This window comes from Buteo buteo, chromosome Z (genome assembly GCF_964188355.1).
Source record: "Buteo buteo chromosome Z, bButBut1.hap1.1, whole genome shotgun sequence".
NCBI classification, from domain to species: Eukaryota; Metazoa; Chordata; class Aves; order Accipitriformes; family Accipitridae; genus Buteo; species Buteo buteo.
Window position 1 is genome coordinate 23,834,843 of NC_134204.1, and position 24,722 is coordinate 23,859,564.

The following is a 24,722-nucleotide window of genomic DNA, read 5'->3' on the forward strand; positions in this document are numbered from 1 at the left end:
TAATGTATACTTTCCTCCACAATATGGTCTGTGTTCCAAAGTATTCTTTTTATTAATTTGAATAATTATCCAGCAGCCATATTAGGAAAAATCTATTGGTCCATCTATCAAGCTCATCCACCTGCTTAAATCTATTGGTATCTGGCCTTCAGAGTTTGGGAGATACTAAGCTATAAAATATTGGGCCAATTTATTGTTCTATATTTATTTCCTCAAACTTGCTACAAATAAGTTAATGGGAATCTGCTGCTGATTCTGCCTTTTAAAATTTCTTTAAATTTAAATAAGGCAAGAGGTAGACAAAGAGTCATACTTGCAGAGTCAATACTCAAAAACATATTGCTGGCCACAACTACAGAAACTGTTGGGTTTTTTTAACTGGGTAGCCTTTAAAGCAAAACGTAAGACTTTCAAAACTTCAGAAATCTACAGTAATTGGGGATATATGCTTTTTATTCAATTATCTGTTAGCTAGGAAAAAAAAAATCCTAGTAAACTTTACAGAAAAAAGAAGCAAATTATAATCCAATGTGTAGGTCAACAGACGATACTGAATGTAAATTTTCTCCACTGATTCATAGAGAGACATATGAAAATTTTGTATGATTGATCTTTCAAAACTAGCCTTGGCTTGTACTTTTTTAAAAAGTTCATTTAGATTTCTGGAGTACCAGGGGACTGGCCAATCTGCCATAGGTAGTATAGGAGGCATATATAGACATAACTTGTATTTATCTTGCATATCCACTTGTATGTCCAAGGTTCTTGGGTAGATGATGTCTGGGGCCAAACATTGGATGATTTTTTATACTGTCTACATGGGTTTGCTTGGACCAAGGTAGTTTTGGCTCCATTCCAGAGTTAGAAAGGTGTAGTCTCAGATCTAAATCCTGCTGTGTGGCAATCCTAGACTGTCCAAGAATTTCCTGTGAGAGATATTACTTATTCAAATAGTTTAAAGACTCTTGGTTCTTCTCCACTCATCTTCCAAAGACAACTCTGCCTTTGAAGGACAGAGTTGACCATCTGGCTTCTTCTAACACCTTCTCCTATCTGATACTGACAAGATTAATGAACTATGATTCCAGAAATCACCCAGATTTTTTTATTACAAAATATAAAAGTAACTGAATAAAGAATTCTAAGCAGAAATTTCTTTTCTTTATATCTAGGTATCTGCATGGCTCTATAGGCACACTGTATAAATATATGTGGGATATAATGAAACTTGCATGTTATATATATATTTTATATATATATATACACACACACACATATATGCTACATAGTATGAAATTTATACTAATTGTTTTTCAGTCAATAATATTTTTAGGCTTGGTTCATTTCTCCTATAAACAGATATTAAGGGTTTCTACTCCTCCCACAGCAATCTCTGTTCTCCAACACTGCCCTCCAACCCTTCAATTCTCAATGAGTATTTCTGCATTTAGTTCCATAAAAGGTTAGTGAAATTTAAAGCCACTGTAAAGCACTTATGAACAATCCAGTTGATAAACTGAATTCAGTCAATCTTTCACTCTAACATAAAGCTTGACAGACAACAGCTATTATGTGCTGGAAGGAATGTTTTTCCCAGAAAAATATTATTTTCTTCCACCAATTCAGAGCCTGTGCTGGCTGGCTATCCTTCTTGAGTTTTGATAGATCTATTCGCAACACATAGGTTTGCTGTGTCTTACTGTCGTCCTTTAAGCCGTATTTATCCTCCATCCAGCTATCCAGCCATCCCACAAAATAAATTGCTTTCCCAACTAGTGCCTGACTGAATTGATACCTTTTAAACGATACTTAGTGGCTATTCCTCAGTAGCTTCAGTCTGGAAAATTTGTTTCTGAGTGTAGTTTTAAGAAAGTCTTGAGGAAGAGAAGGATGAAGGTGAGGCTCTACTTTGAGTGTCACCAGGATGACTTCTGTTTCCAAATGCTTCTACCTGATGATAAAGGACAGTGTGGTATCTACGCTACAAAATGGCACACAGTGCAAAACTGCTCTAGCAAGTGGTAACCCAAGCTGGTAAACTAGTAAATCCACATTAACCTAGCTTACCATATAATACTGTGAACACGTAATGAGCTTATAGAAAAATTCATTCCAGCTGCATTAGCCTGGTGTCATGACAGACCTGCCCAAACTTGTACCCAGATCCAAGCCAATTAACCTAAAAGGTGTCATGGTATGTCATACAGACTCACGGCCTCAGGTTTCTGCTTGGGTATCTCCATTTCATTCCATCATGTTCTACCTTTCTTGTTAGACATAGCTAAATGAATCCTAAACTAGCCATATTCATTTAGCACACAAAAAACCACTTGTCTTCCTTGTTTGTTGTCTACTGGGTCCTGTCCCAGCTGTTTTCCCATTCTTGAGGAAAAATGGAAAGAAAGGGGGCAGAGTCTAATCTGTCTGGAGACACAGATGCAACATCTTGAGGCTTTGCCTCTAAAGCTCTAAATCAGTATTTTCCTCCTCTGTTGCTATGTGAAGAAGCATGGAATCATTTTTTCTGTCTGGATGCAGACTGTTCTGCTCTTACAGGAGCAGTCAGGGAACTGCTACTACATGAAACCCACTATTTTTTCTTTGTTTCTTACTCACTGATCATCACCTGCAACAGAAAAGTAGCTGCTCTTAAACCTGTTCTGCCTTAAGGAAAGGTGTGAATGGGTAAAAAGAAGTGATCTAGGCTTCTGACAGCTATCCTGCAGATACCTGTGTAATCTTAACAGCTTCCTGCTGACACTGAGATGACATGAAAAGCTGGGGAGAAAACTAGAAAAAAACCTATAATTTTACAGGCTATTCTACTTCATGAAATAATAAAACAACTATTTTAAGAAAAAAAGTATCAATTCATTTATAGGATAGTAGAACCACAAACAATATGAAGCATAGATTTATAATGACCAGATCACATTTGAGAAATCTGACATTTTTAAAAACAGATTGCAAAACTAGCAGATGAAGGAGAAGTTATCCTTGGCTCTTAGTGCGTTATTTAACACAGTATCTTATACAGTTGGAAAACCTATTCATAATTGCAATGCGTAAAATAATGTTTATCCAAGGTGGCTTTGAAAAAAATATGATCTACATTCCAGGTTACAAAAATACAGCTAAATATTATAAAAGATAATTTATTATTGAAGCTACTATGTGTAGATTTTTTTTTTACTCTAGCTCAGATATCACTTAGTATCTTCAGTAATGATTTTTTTTATGAAATTCACAGACCTTAGTAATTCAAGTAGAGTTGCAAACACTGGCAATGATAAAGATGTATCTCGAAAAAAATGAAGAGATTAGAACTATGGGAACAGATTCACGAGAGTACTATCCTGGCTTTATGCTAGTCTAACTACAATTTCACTGGCACCTCACAGACTGAAAAACAAAACTTAAACAGTGAATCAAACCTAGGGAATGGAGTAGAATAATGGAGATGCTAACAGTAAATAATAAAATAATTTTTAAAATTAAACATAAAGTAGAGGAGGCACAAGCTAAATATGTTTTTAACTGGCAGTAAAAATTTGAAAGATCACTGTATACGCATCAAGTAAAGAAACAAGAAAGTTTATTCAGACTGAAATTTAAAACTGCGGGAACATTATGAACAGATGTTCAGCTCTTCTTACATTTGCAGCATAACACAAGCCACAGAATTTTACCACATTTCTTTCTCTCGACTCATAAATAAGAAACTACTTCTTAGCTATCTGTTGAACTATGTCTTCATCAATAGACAACTTATTGTCAAGACAATTATGGGATCAAAATGGAGTTCAGAGGAGAGCAACAAATAGAAGTAAATGAGACAGAGAATAGCAGAACTGTAACAGTAAGAAACAAACCCCCAAATGCTACAAGAAAATACCTGAACTGTAAGCTTACAGTTGGAACTACTAAACTGTGAAATAATCTCTCAGAAGAGATGCGAAAACGGTACTCTCTGTCATAGTTAAAACTAGGCTGCATGACATACTAGAAAGACTACTAACGGGAACAGTTTGAATTAACAGAAATGATTGGTAATGATAAAACAAAACTAGCCTGTATATATTTTTATAATGGTAGTGTTAAACAAATACATACATATGTCTCCTGAGAAACTCCATTTATATTGTGAGAAACCTGTATCACACATATAGGTAAGGATGACTTATGTACTGTTTTTTAGTTTAGACACTCATCTCAAACACTCAAGTACATAAAATTGGGTAGGTGCATACTTCAGTGGGGTGATACTAAATGCCTTAACCTCACACAGTAACTGAAGAGAAATTTTTTCCTCTGAACAGCACCAACATTAAACATCTGTCTCTGCCCACTGACTCTATAGGGAGCCCAGACACCTCTTCAGACCAATTCAGTGATCCTCTACATTGTGTGGGAAGCTGCATTTGAACCAACCTAAAGAAAGTTTATCAGTCTGGATGGGTCCCTTCAGGTAAGATTCAGAATACAGCACCTTATTCTGAGGTTATATCCCTGAAAGAGGAGAAGCTCTTTTGGTTCTTAGTAGTCTCATGGTTAGACCACTTGACTGGTTTAAGTCAATCTCCAAAAACACAGTAAGTATCTGAATTATTGAACAACCTTTATTTCTTAAAGGAATGATTGCACTGATGACACTAAACCTACAAACCAACTACCATTTGCTCCCATAAAGCCCCTCTTACACCATTTTTAAAAATCCTCTTATTAATCTGTTCTCAGTGAACTCACAGTTCTGTGTCTGTCTTCCACAATTTAAAACGCATACAAAGGCTTCATTATGCATAATACATACCAATGTATACATTGATACGAGCACATTTTTGAGACTAACATATTTTGACTGTTTAAATTTTTTCATATGGAAGTAAAATATCAGGTAGCAATCTACTTCTGGATAAAAATCACCACAGAAGTATAGGTTAGCACAATTTTAATGTATTAATATAAAGATCTATGCCATCCTCTCCTATAATCTTTATATTCTCACCAATGGTACCAAAGAACATTGATAGATAAAAACCCACAAGACTGCATGAAAAAAATCTGGAGAATGAAATATACAAGCAACAGGGCTACAGCCTTGTTCCCTTCATTAGATTCCCTCACATTATGCACTTATTTAAAAAAAAGAATTCCCATCATTCATAGACAAATTCCACCCCTCTCTATTTCTCACCCTCAGAGTAATAAAATAAAGAGATATGATCAGCACTTCAAAATGTTTTGAACAGATTAAAAATGAGAACTGTAAGGTGGGGAATGGAGCAGAAGCAGCTTTTGCCATTACACAGACAAAGTGCTCTACACAATAAAAATCTTAAGTGACTTGCTATATTTCTGTCTGTTCGTTCTAAAAATTTAAACCATCAGAACAGGTCACTGTATCTCTACTATTTATTGTGAAAGGTGTCAAGTTTTTGAAAACTTGTTCTTTTTCTTGAGAGATTACTTACTCTAAAAAACTGGTGATGTAATCCCGACTGCATGCTGACCAAGAGAAAGGGTTGGTGTTTGCTGTAATATGAGCTGCCATTAGCTTTGCTGCTTCATGACCCTTGGTCCCACAGGAATTTCCAATTCCATCATGATTCATACCAAAACTGCCCAAAAGAGAAGGAGAGAAACAGCCCATTACTTTTCTACAGCATCAGACATCAGATAAAACTTACTGTCACCTTTACAGAAATCATGTTGGACCTAAAAGAACACAGTACAGTGGAGAATTAGGATCAGTTCTGTTTATTCACATCTCAGAATACTGCACAATTACATAACTTATGTTTCTCCCACAGACTTCTGAAAGCATTTTACTTACTTTCTAAAGCTTTTAAAGAAAATTTAACAATATTTCTGCAAGATAAATACAGACCAGTCAGTCCTTATTTGGTATTGTACCTGGATAAGGAATAAATTGTGGCACTGACACTTAGATTAGTAAAGAAGAACAGAGAATAGGTGATGTTGCTGTAACAGTACAGTATAGGCACACAACAGCCAATGATAATTCAAGCAGAACATGGGTTTTGCAATTCCCAGGGCCATGCTGTATGCATACTCCCTCTCTGTATCCACTCACACAGTGACTTGGAGCCTTTCTATTAGAGCTCTGCTTTGTCTTGGAATGTTGGAATGAAGATGACTAAAAATCAGCAGAAAATACAGTAAGAAACCTCTGGGTGGCACTTGGCCAACAGAGCTTTCCAGGCAACAAATTAATTAACTTTCAACAAAGATGCTATGACTCCAGAAAAAGAAATATGGCAAAAGAATCCTTCTTAGAAATCCTGCACTACTGAAATACATCCTTGGAGCTATAGATCATCAACATAACCATCAAATTAAAAATAGAAGTAAATTCACACAGCATCTATAGAAAAGACTTTCATTACAGACTATCTTTAGTTAAATTATTAGTGTTATTCCTAAACAATGAACAAGGTATACCCGACTGGCCTGACATAAATGAAGCACCCGAACAGAGTATTTCTTAATAGTACACACTTTTCTAAAATTCCATTTTCTTAGTCTGCTTTTGATAAATTTCTATTCAATCATTTAGGGGTAAGAACTTCTTTCTTTAAATATTAACCTTTGGTCAAATTTGTTCCTTCTTCCCAAACATGGCACAAGTCTTAGGAAATCAGAGGAACAGATAGTGAGACACATAGGAGCCTACCTGACCACAAGACAGAGTAGTTAAAAGCAATGCAAAAATGAGCTTCTGCACACCCAGAGCTGCGAAACTGTCACTTCTTGGTGTATCATACAAAGAGGTCAGTCTTTGGAGCCTTCTGTATTACCAATACTAAAAGACTGACTCCACGATTTCTTACTCATCATTCAGGAACATAGATGTGTTGAGGCACTCTGTTTTGATTTTCTAGAAACTTTTAGGACTGACTGCTAGAAGATACAAATGGTAGTAAATTAGAGGCTGGCCATTTATCTACTGCCAATACCACTTCATACCAGTTCATGCGACTTCCTTTACTGAAAATGGTGATAGTGGCAATATATTAATCTGAACATATTGCTCCAGAATGTGGTATAAAAGTAGAAGACCTTCATGTTACTCTGAGCTTCAATACACTTTTTACTCTTTCACTTCTTCAGCTGATCATCACAACCTGCAAGCACAAGGTATAGCTAACCATTCCTCCCATTACTGGCATGGATATAAGAAAAGGAACATGAGTGAATGATGGGCATTCTCTACAGGCCGGGGAAGAACTTCATCATCAAAAAAGCATCACTTCCTTGCCTATGGGATGTCTCCCTATGGAATAGCTAGTCTGTAGCAAAGACTGCATGCATCTAGTTCAGTGTATGGTAACCCATAAATGCAGAAAGACAGATGCTATATTATACATGGGAAAGGTCTGACTGACATCTTAGATTATTATATCATCAAATGAAGAATCCTTGTCGCATATAAAAAATACAGCTTTAAAAACAACTCATCTGAGCAATGTATTATAATGAAACTTTTCAGACCAGTGTTAATTATTATGATCAGTCTTCAATACCAATATATATTTTGGGAGGGATGAACTTAGATGTCCAATGCAACAAACTGAACCAGAATTTTACAATGAAAAATGTGCTTTATTCAACTAGTTCTCAACTGCCATCATTTCCTAGAATTAGTAGTACTTCAAATAGAATCATTTCCTTTTGAATTCCCTCTGTACAATTTCTTAAAATTGAAAACCATAACTTTTAATAATGTCTATGAGTGACTCTGTTATACAAATGGGAACTTGGTTATGTGGGAAAGAGTTGAATTGGATCATGCCAACTATATCTGATATCCAGCTTATCCCTATTTAGTGTATTCCATTTGTCAAAGAAATGACAGACTTCAACTGTCTGGGAAATGAAATTTATATCTTTGGGGCCTATAAAAAAAAAAGAACGTTATAGTTTAATAGCTTTCCTTCTTCTATCAGCTCTGCTTGTGAAAAAGATGATGCTGATGGTGGCAGCAGTATGCCTGATAAAAAGCATGTCTGTGAATGGAAGCCGCGGTTCCTGATGCAAACAGGAACTCAATGCCTTTTCATGAGCTGATGGTATTCTCATTTTTTGTAAATATTCTTTCACTTAAATCACCTATTCCCTTCCAAGAAGGCTCTTCTACTTGCCCCAGCTTCTGAACTTAGGAGGAAACTGATCATTAGGTGCAGGTAATTTTGTCTGATGCTTGGAAAGGAGTTTTGCAGTTACTGTCATGTTATTTCCAAAGACAGTAGTGGCAGCATGCCATTACAGCCCAGTAAGTTGCACTCTTATGGTGAGGACTGCACATGAAAACACATTTCTGTCCAAAGTACCAGTTTTATTTCCATCAGAATATGTTGGTTATATTTGGCCATCATTACGTTAAAACTATGTCTTACAAAATCATGTTTACAATTAGATTAGGGTGGGAAGGCAGGGAAGAAAGCAAGAAACATAAAATACTCTTTGTGGAGCCACTGCTATAATTTACTTACCTTTTTCAAACTCACTAAACAGATGCAGACTGTATTTCTTTCACTGGCTTAAAAAGCATGTCTAAAACTACCAGTGTAATTTTGTCCTTAAAAGAACAGCCAGATGAGCTTGGAGAGAGTGAAAAGTCTTCTCAGGTGACACAGGAGTTTTTCTATGAAGTCACCTTTCCACCTACCATCTCAAGGAAAGATGTTTAACCCAGCAGCTCTGGTTTTTTTTTCCAATCATTATGGCTCCTCTTTTTCCCAAGAGAGCACCTGTATTACATTTAAGAACTGTGCAAAGTAGCAATACTAAGAACTTTAAAATCATAATTGAAACTCTCCTGCAATTTCTGTATAGTCTGTATACATCTTAAAAAATACTAAGGCGGCACCACATCTGACTAGTGCTCTGTGCCCATTTCATTTACTAACATCTGTAATAGAACAGATGGGTTTTTTCCTTGGCAATCTGTTTTTCCTTATATCTGAAAAAAATATCTGAGGTAATTATTTGTAATACACATCCAACTTAAGATCTGACCTCAAAAATCAAAGGGAAGATAACTAGTCTCAGCTGCACTGAATAAAACAGAAATAGATAACCAGAGACCCTGGAGTATAAGCAGAGGGAAGGATGGTAATGTGAACTTCTCATCTACCCTTCCTTTACCTTGCGAAGGAACAATACTGCAGGTCCCTGCAATTTCATTTGTATTTAAGATGAGGTTACTGATTTGTTGGGCGGTTCTAAACTATGATGGTTATGGCTGCCAAAACACTTATTGCTGATGTATCTGAAATGACAGCAGTTATTTTTGTGAGGCTGCCAGGATGCTTCTGTCCTCATTTATTATCCAAACACTTAAGATTCAGAGAAGACAGGTCCAAACCAATCTGAATGCTCCCCAGTACTGTTCACTGGGGTTTATTTTGTATACCATGTACTTTTACAGCACTGAAGTGATCTGAAATGTGATACTTGAGTGAACTGCTTTTCCTCATTAACAAACAATTAGCTCCACTTTCCAACTGTAGTACTAATGATCTGCATATCAAACCCTTTCCTAGCTTTCTTGGGGTTTGGAGTGTTCAGAACTGCAGAGAATGGTAATGTTTCCTTTCTATAAATAAAACAGCAGGGTATGTTCATTTTTTAGTCACTTACTGATTCATGTGGTATATGAGTTTGACCTAATTCTTTGAAAGCACGGGCTCTTACTTTGCTCTCCCACTTGTTTAACGGTGTAAGAAAGAAGCATACCAGAGACTGAGAATCTCGAGTCAGGTGAGGCAACAAAGTTACAGGAACACAAGCAAGAGAAATACTGTAAAATCAACCACTTGATCTTCTTGTCCATTATCTGAGGCTGATTTAGAGCTGCATAACTACAAGTAACTCTTCAGGAAAAACAAACTTTTCTTTCTAAGAGAGAAAAGAAACTTTAACCTGAAGAAGTTTTATTATACTAATTATTTGCACTAGGAGAGACAAACATACACACTAAGAGTGAAATGGGTCATCTTCAAGCTAAGTATCTTGACCAAGGTACATTGCTACAACTTCCTCCAGTGCCTCAGCATGTTAGTTAAACACACTGCTCTCATAACATATATGTAGAATGCAGCAAAGGGCAGGGAAGGGTCATAAAGTACACCAGTGAAGAATACTTTAAAAATTTCTAACAGTGAACCTCTGCTACACGGAGAAGAGATGAAAGGCATGCTTGAACAAGTATTCTTGTACTAGATATAGACCTAAAGCATGAATTATAATTTGATTGTAAAAACTGCCAGTTTATTTTATTAGATACCAACTTTTTCATAAACTTTTTATTCATTTATTTTTTGTAGTATGTTGTACTTATTCTCATAATTATTTAAAAAGTGTCATTTAAATCTATATACGTATTTCACATAGCTTAGAATGTCTATTTACAGACTACATTGAAAAAATAAGAAAATTGTCAGCTTCCCTGTTTACCACAGCTTTCAATTGCCTTAGTGACATTTGAACATGTACAAGGAGGAAAGAGAAGGAGAACTCGCATGTTTCAGCATTATTTTGTTCAACAAGAAGTGCATGAATGCGAACATAATCTACTATTAAAGAATAAAAGAATTTTTTTTCCCTACGAGAGCTTTGAACTACATGCATCAAAGCACAATTTCTGTGTGGACAAACATGGTAATTTTCTTAATTATTCTCATGTCTACTAGCAATTAAATATTTGTCAAATGATGTGATGTTATGGTAAATTTTTGGAGAAGATACAATCTTCATATTTCATGGTTATATAGTAACAGAAGGTCAGCACTTTTTCCTTGTTTTTTCAACTATATCCCCCATACCATGTCATAAGATAAAGTTCTCATTTTATTATGTAGCCTCATATATATATTCCTAGCCAATGTTATAAAAGTATTGGTTATAGCTTCCTAACAGCACACAAATTGCAACTCACCCTTAAATGACATTACAAATAAAAGAAAAAAGGATAAAAAAGTATGGTCTTGAAAAATTAGTTATTTTAATTTAGGATCACAAACATTGATAGCATTTATTGAAACGACCTCATATTACATTGTTCCCCTTAAGCGAGGAATCAAGATTAATTAGTTACTTCACTTTCTATTGCCATTAATGTGAATTTTAACCTTAACTGCTGATTTCCTGCATTTAGAGATTATTATATGGTTTGGAGCATCCCTAATCCTTTATTCTGAAGTAATGCAGAATTTAAAACTTTGACTTTGGTGAAACATATTACTGCCCTGAAAACTTTGGAAACAAACTAATTCAATAATGGTAGCTTTATAACAAGCATAACTGCCATGAAATTAAACATAATTTCAGCATACTTTTATGATAACATTTTTCCCATTTAATTCCTAACCATCATTCTTCTCCCAGTTATGACTGATGATCAAACAGCCCATCAAATACAATTTTTATATATTAGCATAATTAGTATTAAATAACATATGAAGCTCTTAAAAGCACAGCAAATTCTAATTTACTAAAAAAAATGCAGTCTATTCAGAAACCTGAACTTTCTTATAGGGAAATGACAGACTTCTATGGGAATATTAGAAAAACTAGAGCACAAACTCCTCCTCTTGGTTTACACTTCCATAGTTATTCTGCTTTCATGCCACAAGAGTAACACTAAGTAAGATTTGTGTGCTACACAAAGCCAGAGTATGAATGCATCAGGTCTCTACACTGTAGGTCAAAGTGGAAAGTATTGGCTCTAACCAGAAAAAGCTAACTTCTGAGCTCAGGTTTCCTTTGAAAATTCATGACGCCCTGAAGGTTATGATAACCTTCCTCTTGACCCCATTTATTCTTCTTACACTTTTGTTAAAAACTGTGAAGTGTTATTGCATTACTTTTCCTTGGTAAGAATGCTTTAATGTTAGACAAATTATTTCAGTATTGTGAATTCTAAACTTCACATAACACAGATATTTAGACACAAGCCTTTTTCATATTATAAACAGAAATGTCACTGAAACCAGAATTCTCTAGCCTTATGACATTTCATTTTATATGCATAAAACATCATTAAATTTGAAGTCCCAATGAAGACTTGTTTATAGAAGTTACATGCTTTCATACCTGCAATATTACAAAGGCAGGCATAAAACAATGTTCCTTTAAGAAAAAAGATTGGGGCGGCACGAGAGAGTGAGAATATGATTATGTATGTCTTACATGGCTTCTCCAGCCAAAAACTGGACACATTTTAGTTTGGGTTTATTTAACTAAAAAACGTTACTTAAACTGTACCTAAAAACTTAAGGCATTGGTCTCAATCCTAGGCATCTAGCAGGACCCCAGGCACCTAGCAGGGACAAGTTTTAACTTGTTCTGGCTGGCGTTCAGGTGTTCATACACTGTAGATTTGAGACAGTCTGTAAGCCCTGTTATACTTGAAGATGAAGATGGAAGACATCATCATCACATATAAAACAACGACGGCATCAACTGGAGATCTGTTCATGGGAGAACTGACAGGAGGTGGTATTAGTACAATTCATCCCAGTCGTATTTCAATTATTTTTGAAAGCTATTTTGAAGTTTGGTATATGTGTCCCCATTACCTCAGATTGGAGCATTTGCCTTCTAGTTGTACAAGACATACATTCCTTGACAAGCATTTCTTCTAGAAAACATCTCACTCAAAATCAGGTCCTATAATGCAGCTGAGGTTTGACTGATTGTGGTGGGTTGATCCTGGCTGGATGCCAGGTGCCCATCAAAGCCGCTCTGTCACTCGCCTCCTCAACTGGACAGGGGAGAGAAAATATAATGAAAGGCTAGTGGGTCTAGATAAGGACAGGGAGACACTCAGCAATTACTGTCATGGGGGACTAGACTTGGGGAAATTAGTTTAATTTATTACTAATCAAACCAGAGTAGGATAATGGGAAGTAAAACCAAATCTAAAACACCTTCCCTCCACCCCTCCCTTCTTCCCAGGCTCAACTCCACTCCTGAATTCTCTCCCTCCTCCCCACCAGCAGCGCAGGGGGACAGGGAATGGGGGTTGGGGTCAGTTCATCACACATTGTCTCTGCCGCTCCTTCCTCCTCAGGGGGAGGACTCCTCACACTTTTCCCCTGCTCCACTGTGGGGTCCCTCCCATGGGAGACAGTCCTCCATGAACTTCTCCAGTGTGAGTCCTTCCCACAGGCTGCAGTCCTTCATGAACTGCTCCAGCATGGGTCCCTTCCATGGGCTGCAGTCCTTCAGGCACAGACTGCTCCAGCATGGGTCCCCCAACGGGGTCACAAGTCCTGCCAGAAAACCTGCTCCAGCGTGGGCTCCTCTATCCACAGGTCCACAGGTCCCACCAGGAGCCTGCTCCAGCGCGGGCTTCCCATGAGGTCACAGCCTCCTTTTGGCATCCACCAGCTCCGGTGTGGGGTCCTCCATGGGCTGCAGGTGGATATCTGCTCCACTGTGGACCTCCATGGGCTGCAGGGGGACAGCCTGCCTCACCATGATCTTCACCATGGGCTGCAGGGGAATCTCTGCTCCGGCGCCTGGAGCATCTCCTCCCCCTCCTTCTTCACTGACCTGGCGGTCTGCAGGGTCTTTTCTCTCATGTGTTCTCACTCCTCTCTCCAGCTGCAATTGCACAGTTTTTTCCTTTCTTAAATACGTTATCCCAGAGGCACTACCACCGTCGCTGATGGACTCAGCCTTGGCCAGCAGCAGGTCCAACTTGGAACTGGCTGGCACTGGCTTTATTGGACATGAGGGAAGCTTCTAGCAGCTTCTCACAGAAGCCACCTCTGCAGCCCCCCCACTACCAAAACCTTGCCATGCAAACCCAATACGCTGATCAAACATGAAGCTACTGATCACTGAAAAGACAGCTTCTGAAAGTTCCCCTAGGATTTCCTAGATTAGAAATTTCTACTCCAGCGCTGAAGACTAACTTTCTTATATGGGAGGAGGGGTATTTATGCTATTTTTCTACTTTGCACATAGACTTTAAAAAGACTTTAAAAAAGTGCTAGAATTGCAGGCACATCTTAGCAGTATGAATTGATTCAGAACTAAATACATGCTTGAAAATATTGTTGCTCTTCATCTTGAAGCCAATTTACTCCGTTTGACTATAATCTATTTTATTAGTATTCCTTACACCTTTTTTTCATCAAGATATGACTGCCAAACTCCTCTGAATTTCCATTCATTACATCTTCTATAAGTTAAAACAATTTTGACTTTTCAGAAATTACTTTAGCTACCAGCCTTTTCTCCCTGCTCCTTCTGCAGCCCTCAACAGCTGTCTGTCTTCAGTAAATTCTTTTCTTACTCCAAGTTTTATAGGCAGCTCTCTGTTCTAAGTCTAGTCCACTGTCCTTGAGTTTTGACATTTCCTTTTTTTCACCCTTTTATTCATTCTTTTTCACTTTGTTATTCAGTTTCCAGATCTCAGCTAACTCCACAGGACTGCAACAATGAACTGCACAATACTTTATTCTAGGGATATACCCCTTTCAGTGGAACCTGGAATTCCTTATCAGCTCAACCAAGCATCTTGTATCGTGTGCATGGGGCAAGCTAGGCATTTTAGAAGTATCCAAATTAAAAACCATAGAGCGGAAAGCGACCTAACTCAGCTGGTAGGGAAACAGAAAATGGGACTGGATCTTAAATCTCACAAATTGTCTGAGCATAAGACCACATTCAAGCCTGAAAATAGTTCCTTTCTTCACGAAGACGAAAAAGTCAAACTTTGCTTGACAATGCAGGGGATATGCATTCAATTCTCACTCCTGCCATGAGAAATCACTGGTTGTAATTTTTGCTCACCAGAAATCCTAAGCATTTCTTTGGTGTGAAACATACAATGATAGGAAAGTAAGCATTCTGTAAGTCAAGTATCATAAAGCAAATTTCTAGAGACACTATTCTGAAGGCTAAAGGGCCCACTCGGAATTTTATCTGATTCACGGAAGTACTAGGAGTAATACAAGGCTGTTCTCAGAACCATGCATAGGGAGAAACAACTATAAAACTGTTAGTCTAACACCATTCTTTAGGCCCTCAAGAAAGAACCACAGAGTTAATCACAGTGTATGGTTGTCTTCAAGAAAAACAGCTGTTTATGAGTCTCAGCTGCACACAGCTTATCTGCACCAAAACTGGGTTATACACACAGAAAAACTACAACTGGTAAGGAACAGAAGCCACAAAAATATTTTTAAAAACACTTATAAATATTAAACAGAAAGTATGACTGACTATAATAATCACACTCACTCTCTCACTCTCTTTAAGTCTTCAAGACTAAGTGCTTTTCTGGATAATATTTTTCAACCAAATGGAAGTTACTTGGATCAATACAAGGTTAAATGAGTTAAATTTAATACACTATGATATACAGAAAGTCAGATTGAATGATCTAATGACTTCTCATCACTCTATAATTTAATTGAGCCATGCTTCCATCAGGGAATCTTACACATCCAATTTTGGACAAACTGTGGATAATCTATCAAAATATATGTATTATCATTACCGTTCTCTTTTAATCACAAGAAAATTTTACTCCTCAGTTCAACATTTTTTTAAAAACTCAGTATTTCATGGCAACTATGTGACTAATAAAAACATGATCTTTCAAAGTACAGTCCTCCCATTCTAATTTAATTGAGTGCTTTTTTGTTATGTTATATATTCAGCGTAGTCATGTTCCTTAAATGCTTCTATTTTTCATTTGATAACGAAGCCAATTTCCTATTTCCCATGTATGTCTGAAGAGAAAAGCAATCATCACAGTTCAGCCAAAGAAGAAAGCTTACAAGGCTCCCCAAGACAATTATTTTACTCACATATGCAATTACCTTCCAGTAGGTACTAGGAAGCAGGAAGTTGAGAGGAAGTAACAACTTCCTTTATCTAGTCAGAGGCATTCAGTCACAGTGTGGGTGAACGGGAGGTGATGCGTGGATAGCACAAAACATTATAAACCTTGAAGATTTTTTGCCCACATATTCTTTTAAGCTTTTACTGAAACTATCTATATGGCATGTTCATTTTTAACACCAAGCTTACAATGCAACTTTCTCTAACCACTGTGCATTGGATAAAAGCCAAAGGAATATGATTTCTACTTCCTTTTCAAACAAGCATTTGACATGTCATGCCAGCTACAGGATGAGGTGAAAGCCTCAAACAGCTGAGATTTCAGAATTTTAAAAGACTTTACATATAAGCCAAAAGATATGGAATGTAGAAAACACAGATGGTTAAAGAAATTCCTGTGATCACAGGATATACGCTATCGCTATATTGTTCTTCTCAGATTCTAACCAAATTCTAAGCTCTTCAAATCACCTGTCAGCATGCCAGCTTTGCATGATAAAATAGCTGCATATATTTAAATTATTTTCATGTATCAGTGGAATAACCTGCATAAAATATGCAGCTGCATGACATATGGATTAGAATGAAGATGTGGTATTGAAAGATAGTTTTCTGTGTTAAACATGTGACAAATTCTCAGCAAGGTCACCTATTATTATAAGAGATGTTATTAACAAGAATTTCAGAACTATGAAAATCACGTCAGAGTGATTTGGATGAGCTATTTCCTCAACAGGGGAAATATATTTTCCTTTACCCTATCTTTTTCAATACATGCAAGTGAAGGAAAAGAAGGAAGGAAATGAAGATGAGGAGTATTACATGTGTTTTAAATTATTTTTGTTCAGATCTTATACAATTGCTTTTGGATTCTAAAATTCATCTACTTCAGTACAACTACAGTGTTTTTTTCATACATAATATAAATGAGATCATACTTGACCAGTGATTATCTTGCATGATAGGTAGGCTGGAAATAACTGTTTACTTTCAACTCCTTTTTTTGATCAGCAAATTGATAGCTTCCATTTCAGTCTGCATTGGAACTTTTAGCAGATGCATCAGCTAATGTTTGGAAGAACATGTCATCCATAAGTCAGTGTTGGTCAACTCAATGTTGGTAAACAAAGAAGGAAACCTCTTGATAACAGAAGGTACCTAGTCTTTTTAGAGTCATCACAATGTATTAACATTGCTGTCTTTTGAAGGAAGACATGAAATATTTCCAGACCAAACTCTACTCAGATTTTATCAGTCTCATAACATCACGCTCTTTAAAATGATATGCTGATGCTTAAAATGTAACAAGTGATGCTATGACTCCTCTGTGACTGTTTTATATACTTCATGCTTGAGTGAAAGATGACTAAGTGTGTGAATATTGACAACAGAATCAATGTTTTAATGAAAATAGCTTGAATTACATTTAAGACAAAATAATAAAAAGCAAAAAAATTACCTTTTAACCTTTTTTCTTCATAAAGAAAGGCAGACAAAAGTAAAAGGGTGAGGGGAGAGAAAAATTTCAAAGCCAGATATTTAAAAATATGAAACAGAGTGGCAAGGTTGTGAGCCAAATCTCAAAAGCACAGATTTAACTGGAATCTAAAATCAAAGCGTAAACAATGACTCTTCAGTTCTAAATTTAAAGCCTGTGGTAATATATATAAAATAAAATATACTGCCACTCATGAATACTACGTGTAGAAACACAGAGCACCAGAACAGAGATGGTACAGCCATGCAGGAAAAAAAACACCAATTATTCTATTATTAAACTAATATTAAAAAGGTGATACATTAAAACGTATTCTTTTTTAAAACTCACTCACTTGTGACCAATCTCGTGTGCAATGGTAAAAGCTGAACCTAGGCCAATGTCTTCATTAATGCTGCAGCTCCTTTCAGGCTCACACATTCCAGCCACAGAGGCCAAGCCTGAATAAACAGAAGGAGACACAAAGGGTCATGCCAAGGTGTTTCAGTCTTAAAAGCCCTAGTTATAAATGCCTGGATTCTTTTTAATAACCTCTATGCACAGAAGGAGCAGTTGGCAAAAGGTTAACTTTCTAGTCATTTGCAAAATCACTGGGGGGAATTTCACTTTGCCGGCTAGACATTAATATTTTTTGAACTGCAGTCAGTGCTGGAAAATGTCTAGACTAGGGGTTAGATTTATAAATTTTACTTCTGGTAACTTGGGACCACCTAGTAACTTGAGCCAGGAGTGGGAATTCAAGAAAGCATTTCTATTTTAACATTCTTGAGACTGAAGAAAGCAAAATGTATCCACATTATTTTTCTAAAGAAATCTGTTTAAGTTTAGTGGGTTCATAAAAACATACAAGCAACTTTTTTAGCTATGAAAAGCCCCACATGGTACGTTAAAAAAATTAAAAAAAAACAAAACTGAATGCATCAATGAAGAGAGAGGAGACATGTTAATAACAAGCATTCATTTAACCATGAAGTCTTTTCCATTTATCACCCATCATCTTCTGGAATTAAAACCTTACTGTATTACAAGTGCTTTTAAAAACCTTCTCTAGAGAGAGAAAGTCACTGGCATTTACAGAATATGGCTCTTCCGTATCTTACACATTCTTCAGCAACAGATTATCACACAACATACTGCAGTCATAATTTAGTCCCACTAGAGAAAGCTCTAAACATTGGATTTATTTAATGTATTCCTCCCTAGAGTTTCTTATCTGTAAGCAGCAGTAATCCTTTCTTTAAGGAAATTACCTGCTCAGTTACCTACACTATAACAAAAAAATGACTGAAAAAAGTGTAACTTTGGTTGGGGGGTGGGGGGAATGGGGCAGGGAGAGGGGAAGTGAGAAATCATTACTCGTTATATGAGCAGGCACTTCAAGTTATTCTGTTTCAACTAACAGTAAGCAAGTAGTAAGACGACAAGTGCTTCCTGGCTGTGCCCACATTAGCAAGTAATGTGGAGCCATACAAATGGGTCAGCAGCGTGAAGCACTGATATTGATGAGGCTCCTCACATATCTGTATGTGGACTGGATGCTCCAGTTTGGACTAGTTTAATCCCACAGGCTGAGCATACTCACTACACAGGTGGTTCAAAGCCTTCTAAAGGTAAACAATATTACAGGGTATCATGACAATACAGTCCACGTAGTGATTTTGACTGTAATGTCTCCCGTAGGCACATAGGGAGCATTTGGGGAGTATGTGTTCTGACCCAAGTTTTCTCCAAAACAAATCTAGTTTGCACACATCAAAACTACTCTGATAACCAAATTGACATGGGCAAAAGTTGACAATGTGTGTCTACAATTTGCATCAAAACAGTACTACTGCTATAAACAAATCATGGGTGTAAACACATCCACTGAGAACAGGATAAAACATCAGAAGAAAAAAGACTATCCATGGAGAAAACTCTGTCAATTTTTTTGCAGTTGTGCAACCTGTAGAAAAAACAGTAATTACAGTTCACCTATGCTATTCTAATTGAGCAGAACATTCTGAAGACAACACGACAATACTTCTATACAACTGTCATGTTCCCCTGCAAAGTCCACCACATTTGAGCAACAAAGTCATGTGTATCTTCAGGTCTTGTAACTGAGCACTTGCTTCAGTGACTTACAGGACCAGATTAATGTAATTCCATACCGTGCTAGCAGAAAGCGACAGAGATCAAGTCAAGAACTCAGTTTATGGCTCAGATTTAAAGAAGGAGTTGTCCTTCACTGGAGCCACAGACATGCTGCAAAGACATCTGAGGTCTATCTTTTCTAAGAGGTTCCATGAATGACTCCTGTTTTAGGTAACGGCAATAGGAGAGGTGTGTCTCTGCCACACGAAAGAAACCCTTTACTTCTTTGTCTTCCTAGAATACCAATGATTCAGGTTTCTTTTGACCTTTTGAGACCTCTCAGACTTTTGTTCACAGACTCCTTAAATAATATATGCTTAGCTTTAGTTACTGGAGGTCAGTGGGAGTTAAGCATATTAAATGCCTTGCAAAAGAGGGCCACAGGGCCTTGTCTCTTCTCCAATTCAATGCCTATAATGCAAATAAATTGTCATGGTTGTGTTGCCAAGGGTCCTATAACACTGAGTTGGAACTGATACACTATGTGATTTTTATTAAAAAAAAAAAAAAAAGTCAAGCCTTTTGTTTAATAAAACATTTGCCAAAGTCTATCCTCTGTTATGCTGGATTCAAGTGAAGCAGAATTTGCCTTTACGCCAAAGCCTGATACAGTAAGAACTAGTACGCTAATGATCTGTGTTAAAAATATCACGTAAAAATATCATATAGTTCATACGTGAATATATGCTCTTTCAAACTTCCTTCTTTTAACGCTTGCAAAGACAATTCTATGACACCAATATAGACAGTATCTTCAGTTCTCTCTCCTCCACACAGATGTCAAAGAAAATCTGTCACATTTAGAAATTCTTCAGCATCATTTGCCTTTTACTAAAACATGCTGTGCATATTGTTTATATTTGCAGCAGGCAAAATTCTGGTACCTTTCCCCAGGTAAACTATATCCCTGTGCCAGAAGCTTTGTGCTGATTTGAGTGGGACTTGTAGAAAAATTAAAATTAGTTAAGGCTACCAAAGCATACAGTACTACAGGGAAAGTCAAAGCAAATACAGTTATGAGCTCTGATTGAGAAAAGTATTAATAGTCTGAACTAGCTGAATTAGAATTGTTTCTTTACTTCTGAGAAAGAGGCTTATGAAAGGATGCAAATTGAAAAAAATCTAAATAAATGTCACATTAGTCTTTGAATAATATTTCTCTCATATATTAAAGTACTATTAAAGGTAATAACTATATTATAGTAAATAACTTTTAGCAACAGATTTACATATGGAGAGAACAATAGCTCTCCATCCTGCACCTAAGGTTGCTGTGTATGCTTCTTTGATGTCAAAGCATTGTTTTAAGGAGTTTCAATGTTACTGTAATTTATATCACTGTGGTATTTTTCTCTAAGTCTGTGAAAGGAACAATCTGAAGTTGTACTCCCTGTGTACAACACAGCAACAGTGTAAACCTCAAAGCTTGCTTCTTTTGTAAGTGGTTGGGGTTTTTTTGTTGTTTTTAACTTTCCTGGGGTCTTTTACTTGTATTTTTTTTTAACTAGATCATGGACACATGTTAAATGGCAAAAAAACAGCAAGTTCTCTTCTGTAAGTAGTAAGTTTGAGTCATCTGCTAGGTTTTATCAGAACTACAGCTGCCACAGAAGAAATACACAGCAGCAGCTCACTTAATTTAAACTTCAGCAATGTATCAAAGCCAATACCCACTTAGGTTACCTTTCATTGTTCATGTTTATAAAACTGCAAGATTTTGGAAGCATAAACTTAAAAAGATCTAATCAGTCAATAAATCAATAGCTGAGTATAAAGCAAGGGAACAGCAAATACAAGCTGAAGTTTCTCTTTATAATCTTACCCAGTGTTCCACAAGGCTTGTTTTTGTAAGTGCAGATATCATACCTGTTAAGGAGAAAGAAAGTAGATAAAATATGTCAGAGAATCAAATTTGTAAGATATTTTGTATATTTATCACATATTTGTATCACAGTTCAAGTTGTCAGACCACAATCAGCTTAATTATGTGCAGCCAGCTGGTGTCGGCATTTTCTACACTCTGGTGTAAACCGCAAGCTGCAGTACACTCACAGCCGCTGGCCTCAGGCCAGTGGGACACCTGCCAGTAAGAAAAAAATGGTTAAAGTGGATCTTTGTAATCACTGGCTCCATAAAGCAGTCTACCATGCTGTTACGAAGTTACAGCAGCATGTCTATAGACAGCTACTGATTCAAAACACTTAACTTCTACTTTTTCAACATAACTGGAATCCTTTTACAGTCTCACACTTATCAACTGAACAATATTAATTGTAACTTCTACTACTTAGACCTTGATTCTAATTTAAAACTACAACTCTGAATTATTACACCAACAATTACATTACAAAAAAAATCTTATGAACTGCCATTATAGTTCCTTTCTTATTATCTTCCAATGATTATATGTCTTACAAGTACACTGTAACAAACTAAAATGAAAAACATTTTTGCAAAAAAGCTAAATAATGTCTTTAAAGGAGAATTTTCATCATTTTAGATAAATCCTTCAAATACAGAAGCTCAATGAGTTTTTGTGTAGTTAACATGTGAGTATCCAGAGCTGAAAATGGAATTAAAGTGTTTTCTGCAGCAGAGTTAATAATAATAGCAGTGGTCATGCAGCAGTCAATTCATTAATTACACCTTCATATTTTGGACATGCAATCCTATGATATGGCTTGTGGTATGAGAACACTCATACAACGCCTTTGATTTTCAAGGATTTATACTGATTTCCTTGCACTATGTTTCACAATAACTTCTGTTCTTTTGAATGGTGAGTGAAAACAAAGATGGAAAGATACCATCTTTATACTTCAATTTTTAACCCATATAGTTACTGATTTCAGGCCACCAGACATTTCTGTTAAAAATAACCTTAGGACGGTTATCATGTAGGAGTGTGATCACAAGATATATACCTTTCAGTGCTAAAAAGAGTTAAGGTGTGTCTGTAAGCCAAATCCATGGACAAAACAACAAAGCTTAAAATTTGGAATAAATCTAGTAAGCTCTCTATGCACATAGATTGCTGTGACCACATGGAATTCCTGTGATTTTTAAAGCTACTAAGTGTGGACGAGTTTGTGGGATTAAGCTCTAATTTTGAACTCAAGTGTTCATATGCACTGATCTTATCAAGGTGGTTCAAACTCTGCCATTCTATAGGCACATAAAGTTCCCACTTATTTCCCATTTGCTGTTTGGAGAGAGGAAGGTAATCAAATCAGCATTCTTAGATAAAATGTGTTGGAATATAATCAGGTTTTGTATGTCACAAAGCTTTAAGATGACACAGATACAGAGATAAAGAAAGATTTTACTGAGTATTTCCTGCCTTTTACATATTTAAGGAAGCAAACCTCTTATTTCTGCATTTAGGACACAGCCTGAAACTAATCCTACTGAAGTTAATGCAAAACTATTCCTCAAAGAAAGCAGACAGGGCTCAAGCTTATTTAGTGAGAAAACTGAAACTTGAGCTCAAGTTCTTTAAAATGTCATTTAGAACTGAACACAAGGAAGTCTGTGCAATACATGTGAAGTATAGGTCTTCCAATGTTTTTTTAATATCCAGTGCTACTAGGAAAAAAACAATTCAAGACATACAACCTTAGATAAAACGGACATCTAAGAAGAAAGCCAGTTCCACTAAACTCAAGTAAAATGTTGTCACTGGTTTCAGCAGAGCTGAAAATTTGCCCTTATGGCCTGAATCTGCTTACTCTTATACAGGTATGAATCTGAAGTTACTCCTCACCTTCAGTTCAGTTTCACAAGGAACTGTGGTAGGAGAGAATTATGTGAATTAAGCCCCTTGTTCCTGTTATATTTTTTAAAAACACAGACCATGGCAGTCTTCAGTTTATGCTGGGTAACAACTGTTCTTCATTATGCATAGGCTAGCATTTGTAAGAAAACATGATGATAATTAAACTTAAATTAGGTAATAAAACCAAGGAAAACATGATTTTATTTTCCAATACACTAATCATTTTTGCGAGAATATACCCAGGTAGCAATGTATTCTAATTATGGCTTCATTAAATATTCAAATTTTATAGGCAATAATTTATTTCCTGTAAGGAGCATTCATATACTCTCATGGCTCAGTTTAACAGAAAAAAACCTCTAAGGTTTCAATGTCCAATGACTGACTTTACCGACATCACCTTCAAGCTCCATTTTTTTCATTTTTTTCCTTTCAGATGGATGGTTTCTGCTTATGTTTTGTTTGAAAGTTCTTATCAATCTTATGTCCAAACAGCTTGATTTCATCATTTGCTTCTCTGTATGATTTAACCAAATCAGCCTAACTTGTCTTTTTTTGGTTTTGACACCATTTCCTCTAACTTTATGTTGAATTTCCAAGGAATCCATTTAACCCACAGATGCTGGGTTCCAAAATGTGGAAGACTACAGAGTTAATACTTGCCACATAGTAGCTTCAAGCCAAGAAACACCTAAAGTGACAAATCATCCAGATTACCCATGAGATTAGATAGGTCTAATTGCTATCAAACAAACAAACAAAACCATCACAAAGGTGAAGATGGGTCATAGTTGTCACCAGGAGCTTAGTAAATACTTCACGAGCCACAGACAACCAAAACATAAATTGTCAGGCCAACAATTATCTCAACCAACCATTAAAAATGATAACAACAGTCACAAGTCTTATGAAAAATGCAAGATGTGAATATATTTTCTTTTTGATTCACTGACAGAATGTGTAAGAGGACCACCACAAAATCTGAATGTAAGAATATAGATATGCAGGCTGCAAAAAACCTCAGGATGAGATGGCAGCCTGATCATTTTGAGACAGCCAAGGAAATCCTTTGCCCGAATTGGAAAAGATGATCATATGCCTCCTAATACAGTGGGTGCGTAAGTCCCTGAAATGCGACCAGGCTGGGGAGGGAAGTGGAATGTGGAAAGAGGTATGAGGCAAGATTGTTGATTACATGTCCCTTCCCACCCTGAATGGATCAGAAGTCATTTGATGAGGCAGATGAGAAAGAGGCCTGGGACTTCTGGGCACACCTGCAGGGCTGAAGAGCCACATCAGACAGGTGGGAAATGCATGATGGATGTACAGCTGTCACTGACAACTCTGACACATCAGCAAGACGGAAACTGCGGAGATAGACTATTATCATTTCAACAGGATGGTGAAGAACTGGAGCGGCAATTGCCT

At 36.6% G+C, this 24,722-nt stretch overlaps 1 protein-coding gene across 2 annotated transcripts in view; it reads right to left on the reverse strand.

Annotated features, from left to right (window-relative positions):
* Positions 1–24,722, reverse strand: part of ADAMTS6 (ADAM metallopeptidase with thrombospondin type 1 motif 6) — a 159,395-nt gene that overhangs the window by 79,631 nt on the left and 55,042 nt on the right. For both annotated transcript variants that reach the window (XM_075021634.1, XM_075021633.1), the window contains 3 exons: positions 21,342–21,385; positions 17,718–17,823; positions 5,472–5,618 (listed from right to left, as the gene is read on the reverse strand). In XM_075021634.1, coding sequence (XP_074877735.1) covers positions 5,472–5,618; positions 17,718–17,823; positions 21,342–21,385 — 297 coding nt within the window. The remainder of the gene's footprint in view (positions 1–5,471; positions 5,619–17,717; positions 17,824–21,341; positions 21,386–24,722) is intronic.